The sequence below is a fragment of the Chaetura pelagica genome, unplaced genomic scaffold, assembly GCF_000747805.2.
Source record: "Chaetura pelagica isolate M959 unplaced genomic scaffold, ChaPel_1.0 scaffold581, whole genome shotgun sequence".
Taxonomy (NCBI): domain Eukaryota; kingdom Metazoa; phylum Chordata; class Aves; order Apodiformes; family Apodidae; genus Chaetura; species Chaetura pelagica.
The window spans coordinates 512,690-537,457 of NW_009952070.1; the positions used below are offsets into that span (position 1 = coordinate 512,690).

At 49.5% G+C, this 24,768-nt stretch overlaps 1 protein-coding gene across 1 annotated transcript in view; it reads right to left on the reverse strand.

The window, feature by feature from the left end:
* NPM1 (nucleophosmin (nucleolar phosphoprotein B23, numatrin)) overlaps nucleotides 1-24,768 on the reverse strand; it is a 40,561-nt gene that overhangs the window by 13,087 nt on the left and 2,706 nt on the right. Inside the window, exon 2 of the mRNA XM_010005546.1 lies at nucleotides 705-910. Within this exon, the coding sequence (XP_010003848.1) occupies nucleotides 705-910 (206 nt within the window). The remainder of the gene's footprint in view (nucleotides 1-704; nucleotides 911-24,768) is intronic.

A 24,768-nucleotide genomic window follows, 5' to 3' on the forward strand; every position in this document is an offset into this window, starting at 1 on the left:
CACACACACTAGTGGGTTAAATATATAGATTGTCTGAAATAAGTGAGGTATCTGCACATTCTAAGGGCACCAGGAGGGGTTTGTGGCCCAAGAGACTGAATTGGGCTCCACCTGGGGATCCAAACATGGATTTATGGCCCTAGATCAGACCCAGCAAAGCCCCTTCTGTGCTGCCGCTCAGGGCAGGGTGACACCAGTGAGTTTGTTAACTGGGAAGGCAGCCCAGGGGGATAGAAAGGTCAGAATTTTACCTCAAAAGGTAAAAAGTGACCTGCTAGAGTGGGATGTGTAAGCAGGGGCGGGAAACTTAGAGGATCATTGGAATCGTGGGGTGGGCTGTGAGCCCTGGAGTGCCCAGGGAGTGGGGAAACAGGGCAGGGAGATTTGTGTCAGGAATAGAGTCCAGGGGCTGCATCCGCAGTGTAGGAGAAGGCCTGGGTGCAGTGCAGCTTTCTGTGTCCTACAGCCCTGCAATTAAAACCACAACGCAGCCCCATTTCTTCCTGTCCCCACGCCTTGTGAAGGTGATGTTGAGTTGCTGTTCTCCGAGTTCCTGGTGCCCAAGGCTCTGAGGACCAAGGAACAACGGTATTTTGGGACGTGAGGGGAGCGAGCTGTGAGCACGTGGGGACATTTGTGTCACGGCATCATTAAAAGTCTGTGCTGAGAGCCACAGGTCCTGGGAAGGCTCGTGTGTGTGTTACCAGCAGCTCTACATGGCTGCGCAGGGCACAGCTTTGGGTCCCGGGCCATCCTGATCTGTAAAAACCAGACGTGTCGGGTGCTGTAAACCAGCTGGTATGAAAATCCCTTGACCTGAATCCCCCGCTCTTCAGAAACAAAAGTGAGTAGCTTCTGAGTGCTCATGTCTTGCCCTTCATTTGGAGGGTGTAGGTTGTATTCACGATTCCTGCAGGCATATTTGTGGAGTAAGAAAACTAAATTCTGTTGCTGAAAATGAGACAAACCAAACCAAAAAACCAACAGACGCAGTGGTGAAACAGATCTTACCTGTCAGAACATGGCACTCACCTTCTTTCTTGCTCTCCCAAAAGCTCACCCCTTTGATAAACGGTAAATACAGCTCCACAGTACAAATACATTCAGCTTATTTGCAAATGTATCTTTGCAAGATACAATTAATTTTCCAAATAGGTGGTTACCTGAGCCATGGGTGCACCAGGATACTCCCCCTACAACCCTGTTAACATTAAGGCAACCATCTACTGATGTGTTGTCAAGTGGATTGCCACAGGCTAACTAAAATAAAATAAGCACAAAATTGGCTTGTATGTGGATACAAAAAATGGTAGTGCAAGTTATCAGGTGGGGGATTTGGGCTGGTGAGACTCAGTGACTCTTTTAGTGTCACAGGGTAATTCCAACTGGAAGGCACTTGGGTGACACCAACACTGGCCACACTGGCTCTGCAATCTGGGCCAGCTTGCTGCAGCAGTGCCGTCACTAATCAGTACTAATTGCAGCTGATTGGGAAAGACCAATATGGGTTAAAATGAGTAGAGTTTTTCCTGTTTCTCTTCCCATCTTCCTACCAGCTCTTTAATTAAACACAAGGCGACGCGCTTGTAGCATCTGACAAGAGTATTTAAGCAAAATGAGAAAAACTTAATCTTCTATTTTCTTCCTTTGCATTCTGTGGGACAGACACTGATAATGTGCAATGTATGTGTAGATATAATGCCCTGGTGGATGTTGAGTCAAAAAAGAGGAGAGCAGAGACATCGCTCAAGCATCATAGAATTGTTAAGGTTTGAGAAGACTCCTAAGATCATCAAGCCCAACTGTGAAACCAACAACACCCTGCCCTGAAGTGCCATGTCTACATGGTTTTTGAACACTTCCAGGGATGGTGACTCCATCACTCTTGCAGTAAACAATTTCTTCTTAATACCCAATCCAATAATGAACCATCCTTCTCATTTACTCCTCTTGACTTTTCCCTAGGAAACAGGAACAGTGTTTATTTCATTTTCTGACCTTCGGGTTTGCTTCAGCTTGTATTGTCTTTAAGGAGCAATCACTTCTGAGGGTGTCCCTTCATGAAGAGTGGCAGTTTGGCAGTGCAGGAGAGAAAAGATGTGCATGGGGCTTCATGAAGCACAGAGGCAGGGAAAGCCACTGGCAGAAGGGTGTCATTAGTTAGTCAGACATCTCGGCCACGAGGAGCCGTACAGATGCAGGGCAGATATTCATTTGATTTGGCTTGAAAATTGGGAACTAATGTCAACACGTAAAAGTTTGGGCATCACCCAGATGATGAACAGACTGGAGCAGGAAGGCAAAATGCTACGTGGTAATAGTGAAAGAGGCTACAAGGTGTTTGCATGTACATTTACCTGGTGTAATACCAACAGGGGTCCGTGGCTACTGGTCAGAACCATTCCCCAACATCCTCCTCGCAGCACTTAGTAGCTCAGAAGGTCCCAGAAGTCCACCCAGTGCTGCCCAAGGGGAGCAGTGCAGCCACAGCCTGTTCTCGTGCGTACAGAGTCGCTTTTAATTCAATTATCCTCTTCCATTACTGAGGAAATAAATGTGGGAGGAAACAAAGGACAGACGCAGAGAAGCAAAACAGGGGTAGGAAGTAGGAGATATATGCTTACTGCGTCTCCTTTGGCTCCATAGGGCTTTGGAAGGGCTGTCATACATCATGACATTTATTATTTCTGTCATGGACTAGGCTGAGGAGTCCATTACAATATCGATCATTTTACTCTGCTCAACTCTGTGCTGTGTAATACTCAGCATAGCTGGAAAAGCTTACAAGTGATTTAGAAATCGCTGTACAGGGAGAGCCGAGGAAGAAATCGGAGTCAACATGGTTTCCCTTAATGGAATTCTCTTTTAGGAAGCTTTTACACAACTTAGGAAATTGCATTTTAAAAACAGAGCCACAGCACAGTTGCAGGCGAGCAGGCAGAAGCTCCTGACATGATAAAGATTTCCTGTGCAATCTGAATCCATACGGTGACATCAGGACATAATCCTGAGCTGTGCTGCCCCATAGCTCAGGGCAGGGAGATGGGATGGAAGACATCCCAACCTGGCTGGCTTCTTTCTTCCCTACAGTTGACTTTCTACTGCTGACCCTGCCGTGGGTGGACACTAGAAGTTTTCTTCATCATCCTTCTTTAACATACGTAAATTTTTCACCGTGAGGACAATGAAACATTGGAACAGTCTCCCAAGGGAAGTGGTAGATTTCCCCACATTGGACAGTTTCAAGTCTCAGCTAGGCAGGGTGCTGAGCCACCTCATAGGAACTATAGTAGTACCTGGAAAGGTTGGACCAGATGATCCTTGAAGTCCCTTCCAACCTGGCATTCTGTGATTCTATGCTACTGTCTGTTCCACCCCCAGCTGTGCCTGTATCATAGAATCATAGAATCCCAGACTGATTTGAGTTGGAAGGGACCTTAAATATCATCTAGTTCCAGCCCAGCATGGGCAGGGACACCTCCCACTAGTCCAGGTTGCTCAGAGCCCCATCCAACCTGCCCTTCAACACTTCCAGGGTTCACATAAAACAGCCTGTTTGGTGTCTGCTTTTCACAGGTGCTTCTTCTGCAGTACAGGCTTTCAAACAGTCCCTCCCATGCCCCGTGGTTCTTGCTGGCCTGGGGAAGAGCAGAGCCAAGGCCACGGGCTGGGGCTGCCTCACATGCTTGTCTAGTTCCTGATTTTCCTGCATTTGTTGTCCTCCTTCTCCTCTCCTTCACAGCCAGAGCCTGAAGAGCAGGTCTCTTTGATGTTTGGGAAGCACTTCAGGCGCTGTCAGTCAACCCTAATTCCGGGCAGGTGCTCTGGGTGCAAATTCGGGAGAGATCATCTTCCTTCTTCCAAGAGCTGTCTGCTCCCATTTCCAGATCGGCAGCACCATCTAGTGACCCCAGAGCCGCCTCCTGCGGACCTGCCAGCACCACCTCCATGTCACAGCCTCCTCCAGGTGAGGATTGCCTGGAGCTGCACCTTTCCTGCCAGAGGATCGCTTGCTGGAAGGTCTTGCGTGGTGGACTCAGCCACAGTCAAAGGCTTTTAGCATCACAGCAACATTCCAGGGTGGTTTAACAGGCTCCTGTACAGAAAACGTCCTCAGTTCACCTTATGTTCTTACAGATAGATGCTTAAATGCTTATAGGCTCCTGGAGGCTTTTTGGACAAAGATCTTTACTGAACAAATGAACATTTAGCATCTTTTTCAAACTGTAGTTGTGAAAATGTTACAGATGAAGCAATGGGCTCTGGTCTGATCTCTGATCACAAATGTGACTTCAGAGGTGCCAGACAAAGCTCTGTGATCTTCTGAAGCACTGCAAAAAAAGGTAAAAAAATCCAACTGGATGATAGGAACCACTGGGAGAGGAACAGAAAATACCAACAGGTCAGTGTACAAGAGCAGAGCACAACCACAGCTTGACTACTACAGGTAGCAATGGTCCTGTGGCGAAAAAAAGGCAAGATAAAGAACAAGAAGCATGGAAAATGAGAAACAACTGTCTGCTCTCTCTCCTAATACCAGAAACAGGACAGAAAATGAAACTTGTAGGTGGCAGATTAAATAAAAACTGTAACAACAGTAGCAGCAACAACAGCAACAACAACATAATAATAATAATGGAGGCAGAACCTCACCAAACATGTCACAGAGTCTCACCAAACATGTCACAGAACTGTGGAAGTTGCTGGGGACACCAGAACTTTACGTGCATCGGACACACACAAGAAATAAAACAGTCAAGGGAGGGCAGACAAAAATAATCTTCCCTGGGTCAAGAATTCTTGAACGCCTTGGGAAGATGAGTCGAGGAAAGCATGACTGATCATAACCTGCTCTCAGACCATCTTCCAGTCACTGTGGGCAGCCTGGGCTGGCTGAGCATTTCATCTGGTCTGACCAGGGAATGGGCAGGGGCTCCTCAGCCCAGGCTCAATGCCTGGGGTTCCAAGCAGACCTGCAGCTCCAGGTGGGCAGGGGCTCCTCAGCCTGGGGTTCCAAGCAGACCTGCAGCTCCAGAGCCCTTCCACCTGGGCTTGGCTCCAGCCCAACGTGCACTGCAGAGCTGGTCACACCTCCCAGAGCCAGAATGAAGTTCGGTTTTGAGGAACCCAGCTCTCTCTGGTTTACTGCTGGTAGTAATTTGCAGCAGGTCAAGATTGAAAGGTGACCAAATATTCACATGTCCATCTCAGAGCTTTGTCCTGTAGTGAGGAAAACGAATCCCCAGAGCAATTACATACAACAGCAAGGTTACCAACCTCCCTTGGCTCCTGGATGACACAAAGGAAAACCATTTCCTTCTCTGCATTCCCTGTACCAGTTGGGAACGCTGGTCACAAATGGTGTGTGTCTGTGTGGGTCAGACTTTAAAGAAGCAAGTGATGGGTTTACCAGTAGTTGGGGTCCCATGGGATGTTAGTTCTCAAAAGAACATGGAACTTCCTTCACAAGAAGGATTTCCAGCTTCCTCAGGAATAAAGAGATGATTTTTCAATCCTTCTTCAATTTCATTGCAACTTTGGAAGTCTGAGTGCTGACAGCAACCTCAAAATAAGAGCTCCCATCTGTCTTGTAGCTGCACTTTTCAGGCTTTGCTCTCTATTTGCAAATCTCTAACAAGCTCCTGGTGAGCTCTTTGCCAAGATCTTTGCTTTGTTTTGTTAACTGAGAACGTTAACTGCTCTGACACAACCAGATGTACTGCACACATCTCAGCAGCTTCCTGCCCCTGCCAGACTGGGCCCATCCCTGCATTTCACCTGAACTGAGGTGCCTTTTGACATTGACTTACAAAGCAGCACTTGTCAGTCACATCACTTATCATCTGCCAATTCAGCAAGAGCCCAGAATCCCTCTAACTTCTTTGCCAGAGGAGTTCCAAGGTGGGAAGCCCTGCCCCAGGACCACCTTTCATGGCCAAGCTGTTGACAGATCAATTAGCACTTGGTGCTCATCAAGCCGGTGGTGCCCACGTGCTGTCCCTGTGCTGTGCTGCTTGCAGGGTGGTTCATCACTGTCACCCTGCCTAGCAAACACACCTGGCACGTGGCAGGGACACCCCCCATGTGCCCAGGTGTCCCTCAGAGCAAGAGGCATCCTGGAGCTGAGCAGGAGACCCGGGGGATCAGCTCCACAAGGTTCATGAGGTCCACACTGATGTCTCTGAGCTCTGTCACAGTCACTGTGGCACCCACCAAGAGGCTGCATCACACCTGACCCAGACAGAAGCAGTCACAGTCACCTGCAAACCTACAATGTAGATGTTGGCCACAGGGGAGCAAAGGGCACTGAGGGGTTCCCAGACCCCACTTGTTAGACCTGACATGCCATCTGCTGCCAGCAGCCCAGGTCCCTGCAGAGCCACGGTACCTCCATCGTTCCTCCCAGCACCATCCCATAACAGGCCTGCTCCTCCCTGCAGTGCTGAAGAGTGTGTTCCTGTTCCTGGAGGACCCATGGGTTTTGTTTTACAAGACATGGCATCATTATGGACTGATGTTTCCAGAGCTGCTAGAGCTTAAACCAAAACGAAAAAAGTCACTCCATGTAATGAAAAAAAAAAAGGGATCAGATAGAAATGTCATTAATCAGTGTAAAAACCTGATCCTCCAGGTATGTTAAATCCACAGGAGACACAACAAGGATGATTTTAGCTCACTTATTTCTGGTTCATACACTGGAAAGCATGGATCAGTTCTGCAGCCAGGTGCCTGCAGCAAGGCTCACCACCTTGGCTGGCACCACACCAGAGCTGTGTCACCACTGGCACAAGCTGCTCCTCGAGCTCAACCCAGGACCCACACTCCAGGTGTTTTCCTTAACAGTGGCAACACGAATCATAGAATCCTTTTGCTTGGAAAAGACCTTTAAGAACACCAAGTCCAACTGTAATCCTAACACTGCCAAGGCCACCACTAACCCGTGGCCCTCAGCACATCTACTCAGCTTTTATAAAATCCCTCCAGGGATGGCAACTCCACCACAGCCCTGGGCAGCCTGTTCCAGGGCCTGACAAGCCTTTTGGGGAAGAAGCTGCTCCTAATATCCAACCTAAACCTGCCCTGGCAGAACTTGAGGCCCTTTCCTCTTGATCTGTCACTTGTTCCTTGGGAGAAGAGACTGATCCCCCCCTGGCTCCAACCTCCTCTCAGCAGCTGCAGAGCCAGCAGGTCTCCCCTCACCTCCTTGTCTCCAGGCTGGACACCCCCAGCTCCCTCAGCTGCTCCTGCTCACACTTGTGCTCCAGCCCCTTCCCCAGCTCCCTTGCCCTTCTCTGGACACACTCCAGCCCCTCCATGTCCTTCTTGTCCTGAGGGGCCCAGACCTGACCCCAGGATTGGAGGTGCAGCCTCATGATCCCTGCCCTGGTCCTGCTGGCCACACTGGTGCTGATACAAGCCAGGATGCTGGTGGCCACCTTGGCACACACTGACCCATATTCATCTGGCTTTTTTCATCATGGTTCTGGGCTCTGATTTTGCCATCAGGTATTCAGGACCCTTCATTAACTACCATGGGGTCTGGGAGCTCCCGGGGAACCCCAGCTAAGTGGGTCTGCAGGATGGGGACTCGCTCTTGGGTCTGATGGGCCCACATGAGAAGCATCAAGCAAGAAGGATAAATAAAGGCAAAGTGTTAGAAGCCCCTGGGTTTGTTCGAGGCAAGAGGCAGGAGCGAGGGCGATGCATTGGGGATGTCTGTACACCAGAGGGCACTCCGGAATTGCAGATGTCGAAGGGAGAGTTTCTCAAAATTACTGGGGCTGGGAAAAGATCTAGGATGGCAGGAGGAGCGGGGGGTTCACCTGTGAGCAAAGAACATTTAACCTCTGTGCCACCACGTAAGGGTGACCTTAAAATATGAAAGCCAGTGTGAGAGAAACAGAATATTTTTGCTGACAGAACATATTTGAAGTCTTGACAGCAGCACCAGCCCTTGCAGCGTGTGCATCTTGGCTTGCATTCACCTTTCATTTCCAAGGGTGTAACTTAGCAGCAACTTCGCTGGAGTCAGACCCATTTTGCCCACATTCCATCTGGCCTTTTGGGGATCTCGAGCTGTTCCAGGTGACCTTTCTATAAAAAAAACCCCACAACAAAACCCAAACTGCACAGTGCCATCATCTTTCCCCAGTCAGGCAAGGATCAACGGGACATTCCTTCAGCTAAAATCCCTGCGCTCTCTGAGCAGGCCTGGGTTGCAGGGCCTGGAGCCTCCAGCCCTTTGCTGTCCCTCTGGCTGCTGGAAGGCAGCAGCAGCTACACAGAGGGGCAGATGAGCTCTCTCCAGCCCCTTCTTCCAGCCCTGGGGCAGCATTGCCACCCTCATTGCTCCTCTGTCCCTGTGAGGACAGTGTCTCTCCCCAGCCTTCACATCTAAGATGGTTTCCTGCTTGCACTCTAAAGCCCAACCGTGTGACAGCAAAAAACCCAAACAGGCTGGGTTCTGGGTGACAAACCCAAAAAGGGTGAAACCTGCAGCAAAGTTCAGGGCTACCCAGTGGGTTTGGGCAAGGCCTGGAGCTGGTTGAATCCCAGGTTCCTGGGGCAGGGAATCCTGGAGGTGGAGGGATCTCTGTCAGTCAGTCTGAGGATCCCAGCTCAATAACAGGGAGACAGATAATAGCATCTGAACACTATCTTCTCCAATTCAATTGTATGGATTTATTGCCTGTCCAATGAAGCTATCAAGTGTACAAAATGGTTAATCTTATATTTTTTTTTTTTTCCTGCTGTCTTTGCAGAGGAGTGAAGTTGCAAACACAGACCCAGCAAGGGCTGGGGAGGGATGGAATATCTGCCTGTTTCCAAGGCAGACGCTGCGGCGTGTCTGACCAAATCCAACCCCATTTTAGCACAGGGCCCAGGAAGGACACAAGCCCTTCCCACCTGAGGCTCCCACTGCATAGTGGCTCCCACCTGAACGGTTGGGATTTGCTGAGAAACCTCACTGGTGTCACTGGGAGCTGGCAGGAGCAGCAGCACCTGCCCTGCCAGGCTCCCTCCCTGCTGTCCAAACGCGGGGCCGAGCACGGACTTTCCTGATTCAAAACCCTGCCCAGCTAAAAAGGCTGAACAAAATTCCAGCATGACCAGGCAGCCCTGAAGCAGGCAGGAGACTGCTGGTGTTGGAAACAAACCACTGCAAAATGGAGGGGTGGCACGTCCAGCTGAGGTTCCCACGTCCCCGGCTCCCGCATCCCCACATTGGGCTGCAGGGAGAGATGGAAAATTATTTGGTTGTTTTGTTTTTCTTAAAAAAAAAAGAAAGAAAAGTATTTTCTTTCAAAATGTACATTTGCAATTAAAGGCTAAGTATGCTGTATATTTTATTAATGATGTGGCATGGAGAGGCATTTTAAAGCTCTCTTTTGTTTTGATCATTCTTTTTTGGAGGAGGAGGGCGAAGGAATTGAAATGGAAAGCTTAACACTTGTAATTTCAAAAATTTGGCTTATATTTTAGGTTCTGGTAACATGCAATTACAGGCACTTAGAAAGAATTCCCTTTTTTTTTATACTATGCCCTAGAGCATAAAATTAAGAGGCCAATTCAGGCTTTGTACTGCTTTCAGAGGCAGTTTGCTTCAGCATAGATCAACATGGAGACTGACTGTCGCCTTTCTATTGAATTAGGTCTATATTTTTGACAAGTATGGCAGCAGTATCATCACTTTAATCACCAACAATCCATTGTGTCTCTTTATGCTAATAAATAAAACATTCTGTGTTAAATATTTCCCAGTAAGCACTCGAAGACCTGCCATCACCACTCCTTCTATATGTTCCCAAGTAAAATAATAGAAGGGTAATAAAATCAAATGATGTCTTGGAGTTTTATAGACAACTAATAGCAGTTATTGCAAAGTGCACATCAGATACCTATTGAAGGTTACATTTCTCTTTAATATAATATAGCATGCATATTTCACTAACTGTCTCTGTATATCAAATGAATTAAACAATATGATATAGGTCAAAAATGCAGTTCTTTAGGAGAGGCCTTTAGGCAGAGGAGTTTTACTGGAGCTGTGTGTGAAGAGTGGGAGCCTCAGGAGCACTGGATGCAAAGAGTGGGAAATCATCCCAAGTTATAGAGAAATTGCCAGGGAAGCTCCTGCCCTTCCCAGCCAGCCTGTGTCCTGCCAAGGACACAAGACCAGCCCTTTCCATGTGCTGGAGCTTTGTTCATAGTGCTGGTGGTGGCAAGAGTCTCACAAACCATCATAGATCACAGACCCCCCCCAGCCCATCACCCTGGCCTCTGTTCTGGAGGAAAACACCACTCTAAGGCTGACTCCTGGAAAGACAATCACAAGGCTGAGATGTAGAGCTTAAGAGACATGCAAGCAGATCCATGGTGAGGAAGTGGAGGCACCCACGTATCCTGCTAGATATCAGCCAGCAGCTCAGCCAGGGCTCCGGGCTGGACTCCCACAGCATCCCGTGGCTACCAGGGACAGGGGGTGTACCCTGAGGGCTCCATCCTCTGCACTATCCCACCAGCAGGTTGCCCTGGACTCTCCAAACCCTCCTCCTCATTGCTGCCAGGCCATCCCAGGGCAGTGGGAGCCCTGCAGCCCCTGGGCTGCTGGAGCAGCAATGAGGACACACCTCGTGCTCCGTCGCCCTGATTTCCTTGGCTTCATTCCCACCCTTCACTCTGGGATCTGCAAGTCTTGGAGTCACCCTAAAGAAACCCTCCCTGAACTTCAGATCAACTCATCAAGAGACTTTTTTTCCCATCCCTGTTACTAATATACCTAATATATTCAGGGGGCCCCACCTCAGTCAGCATGAATTGTAAAATATTTCTCCAATCCCCTCACCAATACCCTTCCCCAACCCTTTTTTTTTCTCTCTTAATTAGATATTCTATCCCTTTGGTTTAAAATAGTATTTAATTTCACTTAATGATTTCAACAAAAAAATATTAGGATTCCCCAAACAGACATGTTCCCTCTGAATTCTCTCATTCTTTTTCCAAGGGCTTCAGTTTCAGCTTTTTGTTGCTTTGTCAAAACACAGCTAATTGACTGTCCTAAATGTACAATTTTGGTAATTTCTCTCAATGAAGCATCGCTGCCTCCTCTATTAACACTGCCTAATTGGGCTTTGAATCCCCAGCCAGTGAATTCACCCATGCTGCAGGCCCAGATCACTGCAACAGCAAATATCAGCATCCCAGTTCAATGTAGGTTGGCTCACATTCCCCCAAAATTGGCTTTCTGCTCCTCAGAGTCCAATCTGATGTAATATTACATTAACCATTTGTTTATATATTTATATTTTTATTTTATTTTATTTTTTTGGTCCCAGGGAATGGGAGGGAAGGAGGAGAAGCTGCAGCTCAGCTCTGCATCTCATCTCCTCAGCAGGAGCAGCTTTGCTCCCCGGCGCCGGGAGGAGGAAACGCCGCGGCCCCAGGAGCCTGGTGGGAGCTCCACAGCCCCCCTGCCTGCATCTCCAGGGCTGTTTCTAGCAGCTCCAGAGAGCACACCAGGTAAGGAGACTGTCCCCGTGGGCCCTGCAGCTCCAGAGGGACAATCACCAGCCTTGCACATCACCCAGGGCAACTCTGCTGCGGGCAGCGGAAAACGTTTCCCATCCTTTCTCCTCCTTCTCCAAAATACACCCCACGTGGCTTTCAAGCAGTGAAGAGCTTGGCAGGTCCTGGGGGGCTGGGAAGGGTGACTGGCCACACCACACTACGTGTGGCAGCAGATCACCCCTGGTATGATCTGCAGTGGCTCCAATTATCCTACAGCATCTGCTATTAAGACGCGTCAGGCCAAGCTACAAGTAGCAAACAGAAACAGAACTCCTCGTTGATGCCTGTAATAGGCACCAAAGGCATATAACTCTGCATAATTGCTAATTGTTATTACTATTGCAGTTGATGCCAGAATTGCCCAGAGATGCCTCTTGCTGCTCACTTCCCTGAGGGATTTGGGATGGCGCCGAATCCCAGCAGGACCGGTGGTGTTTCCCTGGGCAGAGACACCCCCATCCCTGGCAAGGGAGGTCAGACCTGCCCTCCCCGGAGCCTCCTGACCCCTCCCAGGGAACAACAGCCCCTGCCACACCAGCAGCCAAACCTGCAGGGAACAAAGTTAACTGCAAGTTCAAGTGTGTGACCGAAGGGCGGGGGGATTGAGGAGGGAGGGGCTTTGAAGCCCCCAGAGCCAGACAGTTCTTGCCACGCTCCTGCCTTCAGCTCTGGCAGAGACATCCTCCGGGGCCTTAGGAAGCCACTTGACCTCTTGCTACCCCCATTCTCCCTTCTGCAAAAGAAGGAATTAACACTCCTGACATCCAGGCAGTCAAGGGAACTGGGGTGGGTTTGACAAGGGCTGGCGGGGCCACGGGGCCATCCCTACCCTGCTCACAGCTCCACTGGGGGGCTGCATAAAAACACGGTCAGATCCTCCATTATGCAGGGTTTGGAGAGCTCTTTAAGATACAAAACACTACCAGGTTGGTTTTTTTTTCCTCCTTGCTGTAGCATTTGCCCTCAGTAGGGATCAATCTAAGCCTGTATTTCTGGCACGTGCTGGATTTTCCATTGCTCACCCTCCGACACTGCCTCGATCCACACTTCTCAGGTGTGAAGACCTTACAATTCCCACCAAGAAAACCCATTTCCACTCCATAACTTACACAACCCACTCACAAATTTACAGCCAACCGAGCCCTCGAGTCCTCTGAATCAATTCACAGGGCAGCTTCTCTTTGCCAAGCACCTGGGCTGGAGGCAAACAGCTCTGGGGATGATTTCTAGGGCTGATTTGGGTTTGGTGCTGAGACCAGGGGCTGTGCAGCACAGCACAGGGCATCCCAGCCCCTGTGCCCACCCAGCTGAGCTGGGAGGACCCCCCTTAAAAGATGTTGCTCTCAGCTCTTTCCTTATTGCAGGCAAGTGCTGCAGCGATAAATGTTTTCTTGTAAACATGCCACAGATGGAGGTAGGAGCCAACAAAATGGAGATGCCAGGAGCTTTTTGTCTTCATGATTTAGTTTCTTATTAGAACATGCTACTGGGAAGGAAAAGATATCATTGATAAGACTGACATTACAGTCAGTCAGTGAAATTAAAACCCCAAGGACTGGCCTGGCCCTTTTCTTGTCAGGCAGGGATATAGATTCTCTGCCAAACTAACACTTTCAGGTGCTCATAAATGTTAGGGACAAAACTTCCAAAGACAAGAAGGATTTTTGCTGCCTTCTGTTCTGGCAGAACAGTTTCAGGTGCTTTAAAGGGCCTTGCTCTCTGTCACCTTCCTGCACCAGAAGAGGACCCAAACAAGCCCTTACAAGAATCTTACAACAAGCCCTTAAAATCCTCTTACAAATCAGCACTTCTTCTTCAACCATAAGCACAAGGGAGGTGATGGGACTTCAACCTACCTCTGGTTTTGCAGCAGCAGCCCCGTGGCCACACACTGGCCCTGAAGCAGCAGCCAGCTGAGGAGAAGGCCTGCTTAATGAATTCTGATTAATAGAGAACTAGTTCCTCCTCTCCCTGCCCTTTTCACAGCCTGGCTAAAACCAGCCACCCCAGCCTGCTTCCACACGTGTGGACCACCTGAGTCCCACCCCAGTGCTACATGTCATTAACAGAACATAAACCAGTGGTCACATCTTAACGGGAAAAGTTAAATCTCTTTATGCAGTTAAATAAAGATACCTTGTCCAGTCATTAAGAAGTGATTAGCTTATCTAAGAAATAACAGCCCTAGTGCTGTCAGGCTGGCACACAAACACTAAAAAGAGCAGGGATCAGATATCACATTAGGCTAATTATAAAGAGAAGAAAAGACAAGCAGAAGCATAAAATAGCCATGTGGACAGTATTTTGCTGGATTTTTTCTTTGCATGGAAAAGGCAAAACACATTCTGCAAAAGAGAAATTCCAGGATTAAAAACCAACAACAACAAACAAGCCAAATAATAAATTCCTCTCCTGGTTTTATTCCTTCAGTGGTGGAGGCAGGAAAGCAGCACTTGCAGCCTGCCAGGTTGTGGGAAGCAGTGGCCAAATCCTGACAAGGACCAAGTCCCTTAAACCTAATGGAAATCTTTAAACCTCTGCACAGAGACCCTGTGGGCCAGTGCCAGGGCTGGAAGCCTGTGCACAGAAGATGGAGCCCAGCCCATCCTGTCCCATCCCCACCACAGCCATCTCTGACCTTTGTTGGAGATTGGGTACACTCCATTTCTTGACAATTCTGATGTGGTCACCAAAATCACCCTGCCCAGCCCCAAAGGTGCTTAATTTTCACCAGCAAGAAGCTAAGCACCCTTCCTGCAGCTTCTACTCTGCTTACACTCCTAGAGGTGAGGTTTACCCTCCCATCAGCTTCTACCAGCATGTCCCCCTTGTCCTGACACCTTATACACTTTACTCCCAGATTATATCTGGGGAAAAAGCTCAACTCCTAAGACCAGGCAACAAAATCCAATATGCCAAAGCCAGAAGCTGCCCCAGAGGACAAAGCTACAGCAGAAGCACCAACACTCTCAGGTCCTCACTGGAGAGAGGAGTCTGCTCCTACTAGGGGTGATGGTGGGGCTGCTCTCCCTGCTCCCAGGTTTGTAATCCATGAGTCTTTCCTCACTGAAGGCACAGAGAAGTGATGCTGTCCTGAGGATGCCAAGGACCCAGAGTGAAGTCCCTCTTCACAGAATCATTCAGGTTTGAAAAGACCTTTAAGATCATCAAGTCCAACCATTAACCCAACTCTACCTGTCCCGTGCTCAACCATATTCCCCAGCATCACAGCTGCTCAGATTACCACAGAAATTTGACCCTGTTTTCTGAAGGATGCCCTAAAGACTCATTGTCTTGCAGAGCCAGTTCCATCCTCTGGTGAATACGGGACGTCCTTGCTCTGTGCCTGCCTGACCCACAACTCCAGTCAGCTGTTCTGGGACACAAGCACCCAGCAGATCCCAACTAACTTTCCTTCAACCCCAGCTAAGCACAGAGCTGTGCTCCCCTCCCAGCCCTGCCCAGAGACACCCCCCAGCTCTGCAGGCCATGCTGGAGAGATAACTCAGCCCCTCGTGCCATGGGTTTAGAACATCACCCACAACAAAGTTTTCCAACCCATGTGGCCGTAGAAGCAGAAGTCAGGACCCTGTGCCTGAGTGATTGGTACAGCCAGAAATATCTGGTCGCTGTGGGGGGAGAAGGGAGGTGGGTTTCCATTTTTAACACTTGAAAGCTTTTGTTTGTCAAAACCTAATCTTAAAAATGATGGCAGATCCTACTTTCCTTGAGGTAATGCCAATTTTAATGTATTTTTTTAACATAACTATAGTATTATTGAGGAACAAGTAGTAAGTGATAGATACTTTAATGTAATATGAGTCAATATGTATTTATATGTACTTTATGACTTAATCAATATTGCTACATTAGCAAGAATAAATATGGTGTTTCCTTTTCTGGCCTTGGAAAGAACGAATAAGGAAAGTCACTTTATAAAGTTTAGGGATGAATAAAGTCTCTGCATTTCCCAGACAATTCAGTAAATCTCTTGACATTCATTTGTTCCCCAGAGCAGAGCAAGAACCTCCCTGGGCAGGCAGCACCTAGAGACTCAGCTTAGAACCCTGGCTCAGGTATTTCCCAGGGAAATTTGCAACAGGGAACAGGAAAGTGCTCCTGCTTCACCCCAGCTCCACCCATTCCCTGTTGTGACAGGCACGGGACACCCATTTTTATTAGGGACAGAAACTTTTCCACCAATTATTTCTCCTGGGGTACTGGTCTTGTGCAATGCAGCAAAGCAGCCCAGTCCCACCAGCAAGATGTTCATCCTACATGTTTGTCCGGCAGGGGGTGACTTTGGCTGAGCAAACCTGCTGAGAAAGCTCATCCCCAGCTCCTCTCTGCCCTTGATGTCCCTGAGCCAGTCTCTCCTGGCCTCTCCTTGGGTACATACCCCAGATACCCAGTTGTCCTTGCACAGTGCAGTGCCATGTCACCTCACTCCTGATGGACCAAGGCAGGGAGCAAGAGCCAGCATGGGCAGAGTGAGTTTGAGCACCTTGGTGGGATGCAGAGCAAGACTGGCTTCTGTTATTTGCTTTGAGCATCCCCAAACCATGCCAGAAGAGAGAAGCCCACTCCTGCCAGTACTGCTGGGAGCCAAATTCAGGGAGCCTCTGAGAAAAACACAGAGATCAACATAAAGTGCTTGTTCCAGCCCCAGAGCCCCCCAGATCCAAGCAAGCCAAAACCCTTTCTGCTGGGGCTTCAAGAATGAGGGCACTTCTGGGTGGACCAAATCACTTAGCACTTTGTCTTACCCACCACGACCCCTCCGGGATCTAACAGGAGAGACACAGAGTGATACTGGTCTAAGGGAGCAGCCTGGAATTCAACCTTCTCCTCTTCTTCTTGAGCTTGAAAGCAGCTCAAGCTCCAGCTCTTCATGTTTCTGACACTACTTACATCTTGAAGACCCCAGTGAGATTCCTAGGCAGGCACAGTCCAGTGAGTTTAAGGCAGGATTTCAGTTTGCCTCATCTGACTAAAGACACTCAGAATGGGTCTCAGCAGGGACTGGTGTCCCTTGATGTCCCCCAGTACACCTCATCCCCCCACATCACCCACGCAGCTACCGAGGGTCACTCACTCAAAAACCTCTTTCCAACATGAGAAGACTTCTATCTGAGATGGATAGTGTCTTCCCTCCCAGACACTCACGTGACCAGCAGCAACCAGCCCAGCTCCACCAGGACATCTTTGCTTCTGGCCAGCCCCAGGCTCAGCCGTGGGCAGATATTGTCCCTGTGCTGCAAGAAACCAAACTGCCAAGTGAGCCTGGGATATTTGTCACCTGAGGTACCAGTTAACATGCTCCTCTAAAGGAATGAACCTCTGGGAATTCAGCTACTGCTTCTTAATTCTACCTTTGGTTGAAGCCAAGTTGGTTCCTTCTCCATCCTCCACCACAGGCCTTCTGAGCTGCTCAGAACATGGACTTTTTTTTCCTAGAATACAAGGTTGAGCCAGCAATGCTGAAGCTCCTGCTTGACCTGCCTTTGGCCAGCTGTAGTTTGCATCTCCCAGGCAGGAGCTGCCTCCTCCCACCCCACTGCCACCAACTGAATTAAACTCAGCCTCTTCCACCATAGGGGGCTTCTCCATCACACCAGGATGACCCCTCAGGGTTATTGAGGGGCTTCTCCATCCCCTCCCATCACACCAGGATGACCCCTCAGGGTTATTCTCTTGCCATGCAGGATTTACTCTGGTTTCCACAGGGTCAGAACCTCACCTCCCAGATCACTGGGCCAGAGCTCAGGTAAGGACAGGAGCAGGAGTAATAAGAATCTCCCCTACCCTCAATTTGGGCAGTTTTGTTTGTTTTTAACGAGTCGCCACTGCCACTTTTCAGACCTTTCCCTGTTGTGATCGTTAGAACTTTTAACTGGGTCATAAATCTTTGATTAACATTTGGTATTATACTAATTAAAACTGTTCCATCTATGTATTATTAATTTCTCCTGCACTTCTTGGGAGGGTGACGTTTTTAGCTGGCTTAGCAGAATGCACCCTAGTAAATAAGGAGAAACTCATTTCCAGGCAATTAGGCTTGCAGAAAAATAAGTTTCTTAATGGAGGGCATGATCATTACAAATTTTACCTAAATAAACAGGGTTTCTTAATGGTAAACTCTTCAAGCTAAGTAAACAGATTGGTGTGGTAATGTCCTAAGCAATACTTAAATGTAACTGTTTAATAAATTGGTAAATTACTCATTTCATCTTAGAACAAAATGGTAATACTGTAGTAATAACCTAGTATATATTCTGTAAATATGAAGCATTATCACTTTAGCTCTGAAGAAATCACCACAGTGATATGTCAGCATTGATCTAAAACTGCAGCATTTTATCTCAAGTTTATTACCCATTTTTGAGAATCGCTGAGATTTTCAGAGCATAATGGCAATAAAAGAAGAATTTAAAAAGCGCTTAAACGTGCATAAGTTAATCAGAGGTATCCCCGGGGGGAAAGGGAAATTTGGTAAAACATGAGTTATAAGCATCATTTCAACTTACTTTGGACACTAGAGATAATAAATGGCACCATAATTTAGAAATAGCTTTTAACATCAATGACTGTAAGTAGCACTTTACTGTTCATAAGAATTGCAAAGCAACGGTGCTGAGGCCAATTTTATTAGCCATTTTTTTCTTTATAAAAGCAATTGCAACCTTTCCAAACTGAGCAGACAGGAACAAGAGTTGCGTGTTAATATGCAAAATGCATTTGAGTTTTGGTTTGTGCTTCTGTTCTGTTTGTGGTGGGTTTTGTTGTTGTTTTTTTTTTAAATAGCCAGCAATAAATTTGCCAAAAGATACAGCCTGGAGAGGATTGAATGGTCATTGAAGAGGGAGAGAGCTTTCTCAGGGGTTACATCTTTGGGAAGAGAGGGTAAGAGGAGGAAAAGCAGGGAGAGAAGGTGGTTCATGACATCCTGGGGAAGGTGGTGGCACTTGGAAGGGAAGGGGAGCAGCAGTAGCTCAGGGGGAGGCAGGGCTGGAGGAACCAGCAGGAACTTTGCAGGGCTGACCAAGCTGACAGGGGTCCCCCCAGTGCCCCAGTAACACACCTCCTGTCCCAGCCACACAGCAGCCCACAGGGCATCTTTCAGAGCTACCAGTTTCCAGCCCTTACACCCATAAATTTTGGCCAGGCAGGACAAGAGCCCCTTTGACCCACGGGTTACTTGGGGGGGGAGACGACTCAGCTGCTGGGCTGGGGGTGCTGCATCCCCCCAGGTATCCTGCTGCAGGAGCTGCTTCCAACACCCCCTTTTCCCAGTGCTGTGCCAGTGGGCAGGCAGCACAGGCTGCACCCTGCCCTGCCCACACACTCCCAGAACTGGCAAACAAATGCAGCTGAAGAATTACTATTTATTTTCATTGTTTTCAGACTCATCCTGTGACTCAGGAATAAGAGAGATGAATATTCTCGAGCCTTTCCCTGTCAGAAGCATCCTAGATCCTTGACACATGGAGTAGCCCTGCTTGGCAGAATGTGTTGTTAACTCTGAAACTTAGGGGAAAGCAAATATCTATATTTTAATTATTTCACTCCTGACCACTTTAGCATAATCAAGATCTAAGGACAGTCATTATCCCACACAGCCCAACTGACTCCTCCACGCTGCCAGAGCTGCTGGGAGTCTCAGCTCTCCAGTCTGTTCCCCAGGAGTTTCTGGGATGTGATGTGGTTCTGCACCATCCCTAAGACAGAACAAGAATAAGGTCACTTGTATTATTTCCCAGGGAAACAAATCCAAGCCCTGCTGGTAACAAACTGTTGCTGGTTTTGTGTCGATGTTGGGAACATTAATTCAACCCCTAAAAGAGCCTCAGCAAAAAACTCAAGCTGTACAACAGAGTATGTAAAGAAAGGGGGAAACATCACACTGATCCATGAGAACATCCTCTGCTCCAGGGCTTTGCCTTGGCCTCCAGCAAAGCACATTCCCAGCAGGAGAAACCCCTCTGGAAGTCAAGAGAGAGGATGAGTTTTTGTTAGGGTGAGCAAAAGGAAAAGCAGGAGGTGAAGCAAATCTGAGTCTCCTAGGCAGGACTCAGAAATGGCAGCAGCCAGCAAAAAGTCATGCCCTGGTTCCAGTGGCTGGGAGCTAAAATCACACCATTTCAGGGGAAAAAAAATAATGCACGAGCAAGAAATCAATTTTTACTGTGATTAGGCATTTAAATTTCAAATCAATTCACTATCATGAGGAATGTTTCATTAAAGACTGGCTTACTTTTTTAATGACATCAAATAAGGCTTAATTCAGGAGAAATGTAATACCTGTGTTATTAGGCACTGAATTAAGATGAACTTGCCATGGAACAACTATGTTTTAATTTACTCTTCATAAGTAAAAGCAAATCTCTGAATACCTTAGGCTGATTTGTTTAAGCATCTATTTAAATCTTCCTGTTGTTCTAAGTGGACATCTTAAAACACCAGAGGTAGGCACCAATTTTTTCTTACTAACACTGAGATTCCTTGAAATCTGGCAACGCATTTTTAATGAAAGAACTCCAGTGCTGTGCTCCATCAGCTGGGAGAGCTCAGCTGAAGGGATGAGTCCTTTTCAAGACTGGTTTCAGACTGGGCTGGACAGGAGGACAGGCTTCCCAGGGGTGCTGTGCCCCCTGCAGAGGTGCTGCACCACCTTCAGCTTCCAGCAGCTCCTGTGAAACCAGCTCTGCCATATCCAGCACCAAACCCAGCCACCCAGAGCTTGGGGACAGCACTAACCCCAGCTACCCTTTTTTCTCCCCCACCAGCAGACACTCTGGCTTGTGGCACCAGGAGCCAACCTGCTATTTTGACGCCGCTATCGAACCCAGATCTTTGCATTCAGGCCCCTGTCTGCTCACTGCAGCTGGAAGCAGCACAGACTCTGGCCCCTAGGGCTGCACTCAAGTGGCTCACAAAGCCCTGGTGGGGTTAGGTCTGAGCCCACCAGCCAAAACTGCCCCTCTTGCTCCATCTTCTGAGCCAGACCCACCTTCCCAGCTCCCCCCGGCCGCTGCCAGTCTAGACAAGCATCGGTGCACACGATCAGGAAAACTAAATGCAGGCAGTTATGAAGATGAAAACTCAAACCAGAAACGTGCACTGAAGCATTTGGCAAGCAACAGGATTGTTAAATGGCACCCGAGAGCCAGATTGTCAGGAAATCAGAACAGCTCTATGAAGGCTCCGTCCCAGCGTACGGGTGATTATGGAAGAGCTCGGAGAACAGGCTGGAGCAGCAAACACCAGGACACTGAGAGTTCCTCCTGCTGCCCTGGGTCAGTCAGACCCTGCTGTTCCTCCCCAGCACGTACAGAGAGAGGAGAAAAATAAAGAAATAAAAAGAACCCCCTCTCCCTGAGTTCCAGCAGGGCTGATCGGAAGTGAAGGGCCCAAATTTATCTGTGTTATGGTGAATTGACTTTGGCCTCCAAACCAGGGCTGAGTGTTGCACAAGCACTTCCCGAGCCCAGCACGGGAGGCTGGATCCTGGCTGCTCCCAGTTGCTCCCTGTCCATTCACTCCCCAGCAAGAACGGTGCCAATTCAGCTCAAACCCTGTTGCCCATCACGACACTGAGCCAGCCCACGCCAAGCCTGGGAGCAGCTGAGCTCCCCCCCTGCCTGCTGCCTTCAGGAAGGGTTACAGGTGTAGGATTTGGCTCGGCTGCTGTGGTTGGGTTTGGGTTTTTTTTTCCTCCTCATCTATTTCCATCCACGTTGGAGCCTCCCAAGACACGCTGCTGAATTCCAGGCACAAAAACAACAACCAACCCATCTTCAAGCAGATTAATGACTTCCCAAGGAAGAAAAGGGGGAGGGAAAAAAAAAATGACAGCTAGCTGGGCTGCTGTGCTGCTCTCCGAGCGAGTGAAATCTATAGGAGGTAAAAGCAGAACGACTTCCAGGGGCCCGACCCCCCCAGCGGGTGCCAGCCCGGCCCTACCTGGGCCCCCCAGGCAGCCCCGAGGGGACGGGCCCGGAGCAGGCTCCTCTTCCCACCCACCTTCTTCTGCTGCCTGTGTAGCCACGGGCTGTCCCTGCCCTGCAGGATTCCCCAGCCCCTCTCGCTGTGGTGCAGCAGGTTTGCTGGCTGCTGTCCCCGTGCTCTGCCTGACGGGACCCCCAGAACACCCTGCACAGAACCCCCTCCCTCCGTCTGAACTCGGCCCAGCTGCCTCCATTCCTGGGGCAGTGCCGGGCTCCTTCTTCACCCACATCCCCACTGCTCTGTGCTTTCAAACACAAAAAAGATTTTCCACTGAAAGTCCAGCACAGGAGCCCCCTGGGCAGCCACAGAATCCTGGGGGTTGGAAGGGACCCCCTGTCCCTTCCCCACCACTGCAGCTCTTCACAGCCCCGTCCCTGCCCCCTCCCAGCCACTGCCACCACTCTCACGTCCAGCTTTGCTCTTTGTTTCCATTCCTGCCTTCCTCCTTCCCAGGTTTCCATGCATGGACACAGGCCTGGGCTGTCTCCTCTTGCTGATCTTCCCCTGCATCTCTCCCACTTGCTGCACTTCCACCCTTCCCTCCCCTCCAGCCTCACTAGCTCAGGCCCCATCCAGCAGAGCTTTCCTGCCTCCCTCACTCTGCCATGACCAACATGTCCAGAACTTGAATCACACCTCATGTGCATTTTTGCCTCTGCCCCGTAGTTACTTTGCAGTGACAAGAAGGAAGAGTCTGGGCCAGAGAAGAAGACAAAGAGCAAAGCAACAAGGACCCTTGTGAAGAGGAGCCAGTGCTATGGTGAGCCATCCAGGTTGCAGCTGGAAAGCTGGAGACTGACATCACAAGCAGGCAAAGAGGAAGAAGTAAACTGAGATGGACAAGGCTGAGGCAGGTTCTCCTTTTTTTTCCCATCTGAAACAGTGATTTTTGCACCCTTGGACACAGTTTCCTCTGGTTCAGGTCCCACTCGTGGCACTCCCACCTGAGCTGTAGGGCCCCAGCCTAGGTCTGGAGGAAGGGCTGGGTGTGAGTGTGCAGAAGAGAAGACAACTGCCTTCTCAGGTCTCTCAGAGAGCCTTGCAGAGTGAACAGGGAAAATTGTTTGTCCGTGTGACTTTTGAAGAGCACAGGAAGATAAAAGCTTGAGCTGGGGAATGGGAGGTTTGTGTCAGACAGGAGCTTCCTCTCTCTGCAAGTCAATCATGCAGAGGAGGTTGGAAGCTCCACTCCAGAAGGTTTTTGGACAAATGTCTGTGGTTTGAGAGCCCTGACATGGAGAAGGGGCACAGGCTGCTTTGTTTGCTCTGTCTTACTCAGTATGGTGGTGAAAAGAGTGTAGTGACTTCACCCCACCCCCCATACAACAGAACTGTGTCCTTTCCCCTCTGAAAACTTAGAAGAGATCAAAACAAAGAGCAGCTTCAGCAAGATCAATGTAGGAAAGCCATAAGCATGACAAGGCAGAAAAAAAACCACCCTAAACCCCTGAGTTTCTACATTTGATGAGTTCAGAGGAGCCTCACATTTCAGACTTCCAAGATGGTCCAGCAAGTGATCTTTCCTGAACACTTCACTTACTCCAAGTATTCCAAAATATTTCAGCCTGGACAGGATGGAATGGAGCTTTTTCTCTGCCTGGGCTGTCAGAGATGGTCTCCTCTTGCCAGAGCTGTAGCACAAGGTGTGTATGCACTGGGCTGGAGGGCTCTGAAATGGTGTTTCAGGGCAAAACCACCCACCCCCGGGTGCCAAATCCAGCACAGAAAACCCTCCTTCCCACCAGCCCCACTCCTGCCGTCGGCCTCCTGTTGAATCAAGGGGTCAAATTTAATTTCCAAGCATTCCTGATGAACAGTCTGAGAACACGGGAACCTCCACAGCTCGTGACAAGCTGGAAGCAGTGCTGGGCACACCAGCTGCTCTGCCAGAGCACCGGGATGGCAAAGCTCCCCTGTGCAACACGACAGCTTCAGAGAGCCAGTCCCTGGCTGTGCAAACTGCTTTCAGAATCAATTACCCATCTCAGCCCCTTCTGGGCAAGATGCAACATCCCCCTTGTTTGTTTGGGTTGTTGGGTTGGGTTTGGTTTTGTTTTTTTCCTGCCACCCTGCCAAAAAAAAGAAGAAGGCAGAGAAAGGCCTGGGTGCCAGGTTAGCAGGAAAGTGCTGAGGGGGCTCGTGGCTCTGGGTGGAGAGCAAACCTACCCCTGTGCAGGGAAAGCTGGGAGCAGGGTGCTCAGCTGCTGCCAAGGGGCTGAGCAAAGATAAAGGCTGAGGAACTGTGCAAAACCAGGCAGACACAGGCTGGGAGCTGAGAGGGGACAAGGGGTGCTGCAGCCAGCATGGCCACAGGACACTGCAGAAGGCACAGGAGCCATGAGGAGGAGAAAGAATATGATAAGAAACTCTAGGAAGATTATGGCCAAGTGTCTGAAGGTGTTTTCAGGAGAAGCTGTGAGGCATGGTGCAGGACTGCAGCTCCCCAGACCTATTTTTAGATGCCAGAACCGAAATGAGATGAATTACCAAGAGGTCTCTGCTGCCTGTGAGGGAAGCAGCTCCTACACATCAACCCACACCCCCTGGTGCTCCCACCTGCCTGCCCGTGTGTGAACCTCAGGGGTGAAAAGACTGGAGCTTGGGCAAAAGGCTTGATATTTGAAGGAGCACCCGTGTCACCTCCCAGACCTTCAGCCCTGTGACAGCTCTAGCATCCCTGTTCTCTCTGCCTTCTCCCCTGCTCCCAGAGCCAGTGCTGGGAGCACGTTTGGAGGGTACAGGTGAAGAGCTGGCACTGAGGAACAGCCTGGAGCCTCTGCCCGTGGGTGTGGGGGGAGGAGGCTCCATCCCAGGCTGCTCCTGGGACGCGTTCGTTTGGACTTAGAAACATCCCCTGCCGCGGCAAAAAACCCCAACTCCCTATTTCCCAGATTTCCAAGGCAAACCCAGCTCAGGCCGTGGCTGCTGGGGTAGCAGCAGTGCGGGAAGAGCTGCCAGGCAGGGCAGGGTGCGGGCACAGCCCGGGCTGCACCGCCCGCCGTGCGAGGGAAACATTTGAAGGCTTCTTTAATTATTAACCGTTTATGCTTTGTTTTCCCCTCTCCACTTGAGAGCAGCAGCTCTTGGGAGGCTGGAGAGCAGCTCCAGGGAGCGGCAGCCCTGCCGGGACCGGCACCAGCCCTACCCACCCGCGGCTGGTCCCCCTACCACGAATGGGGAAGACGGGGGGGG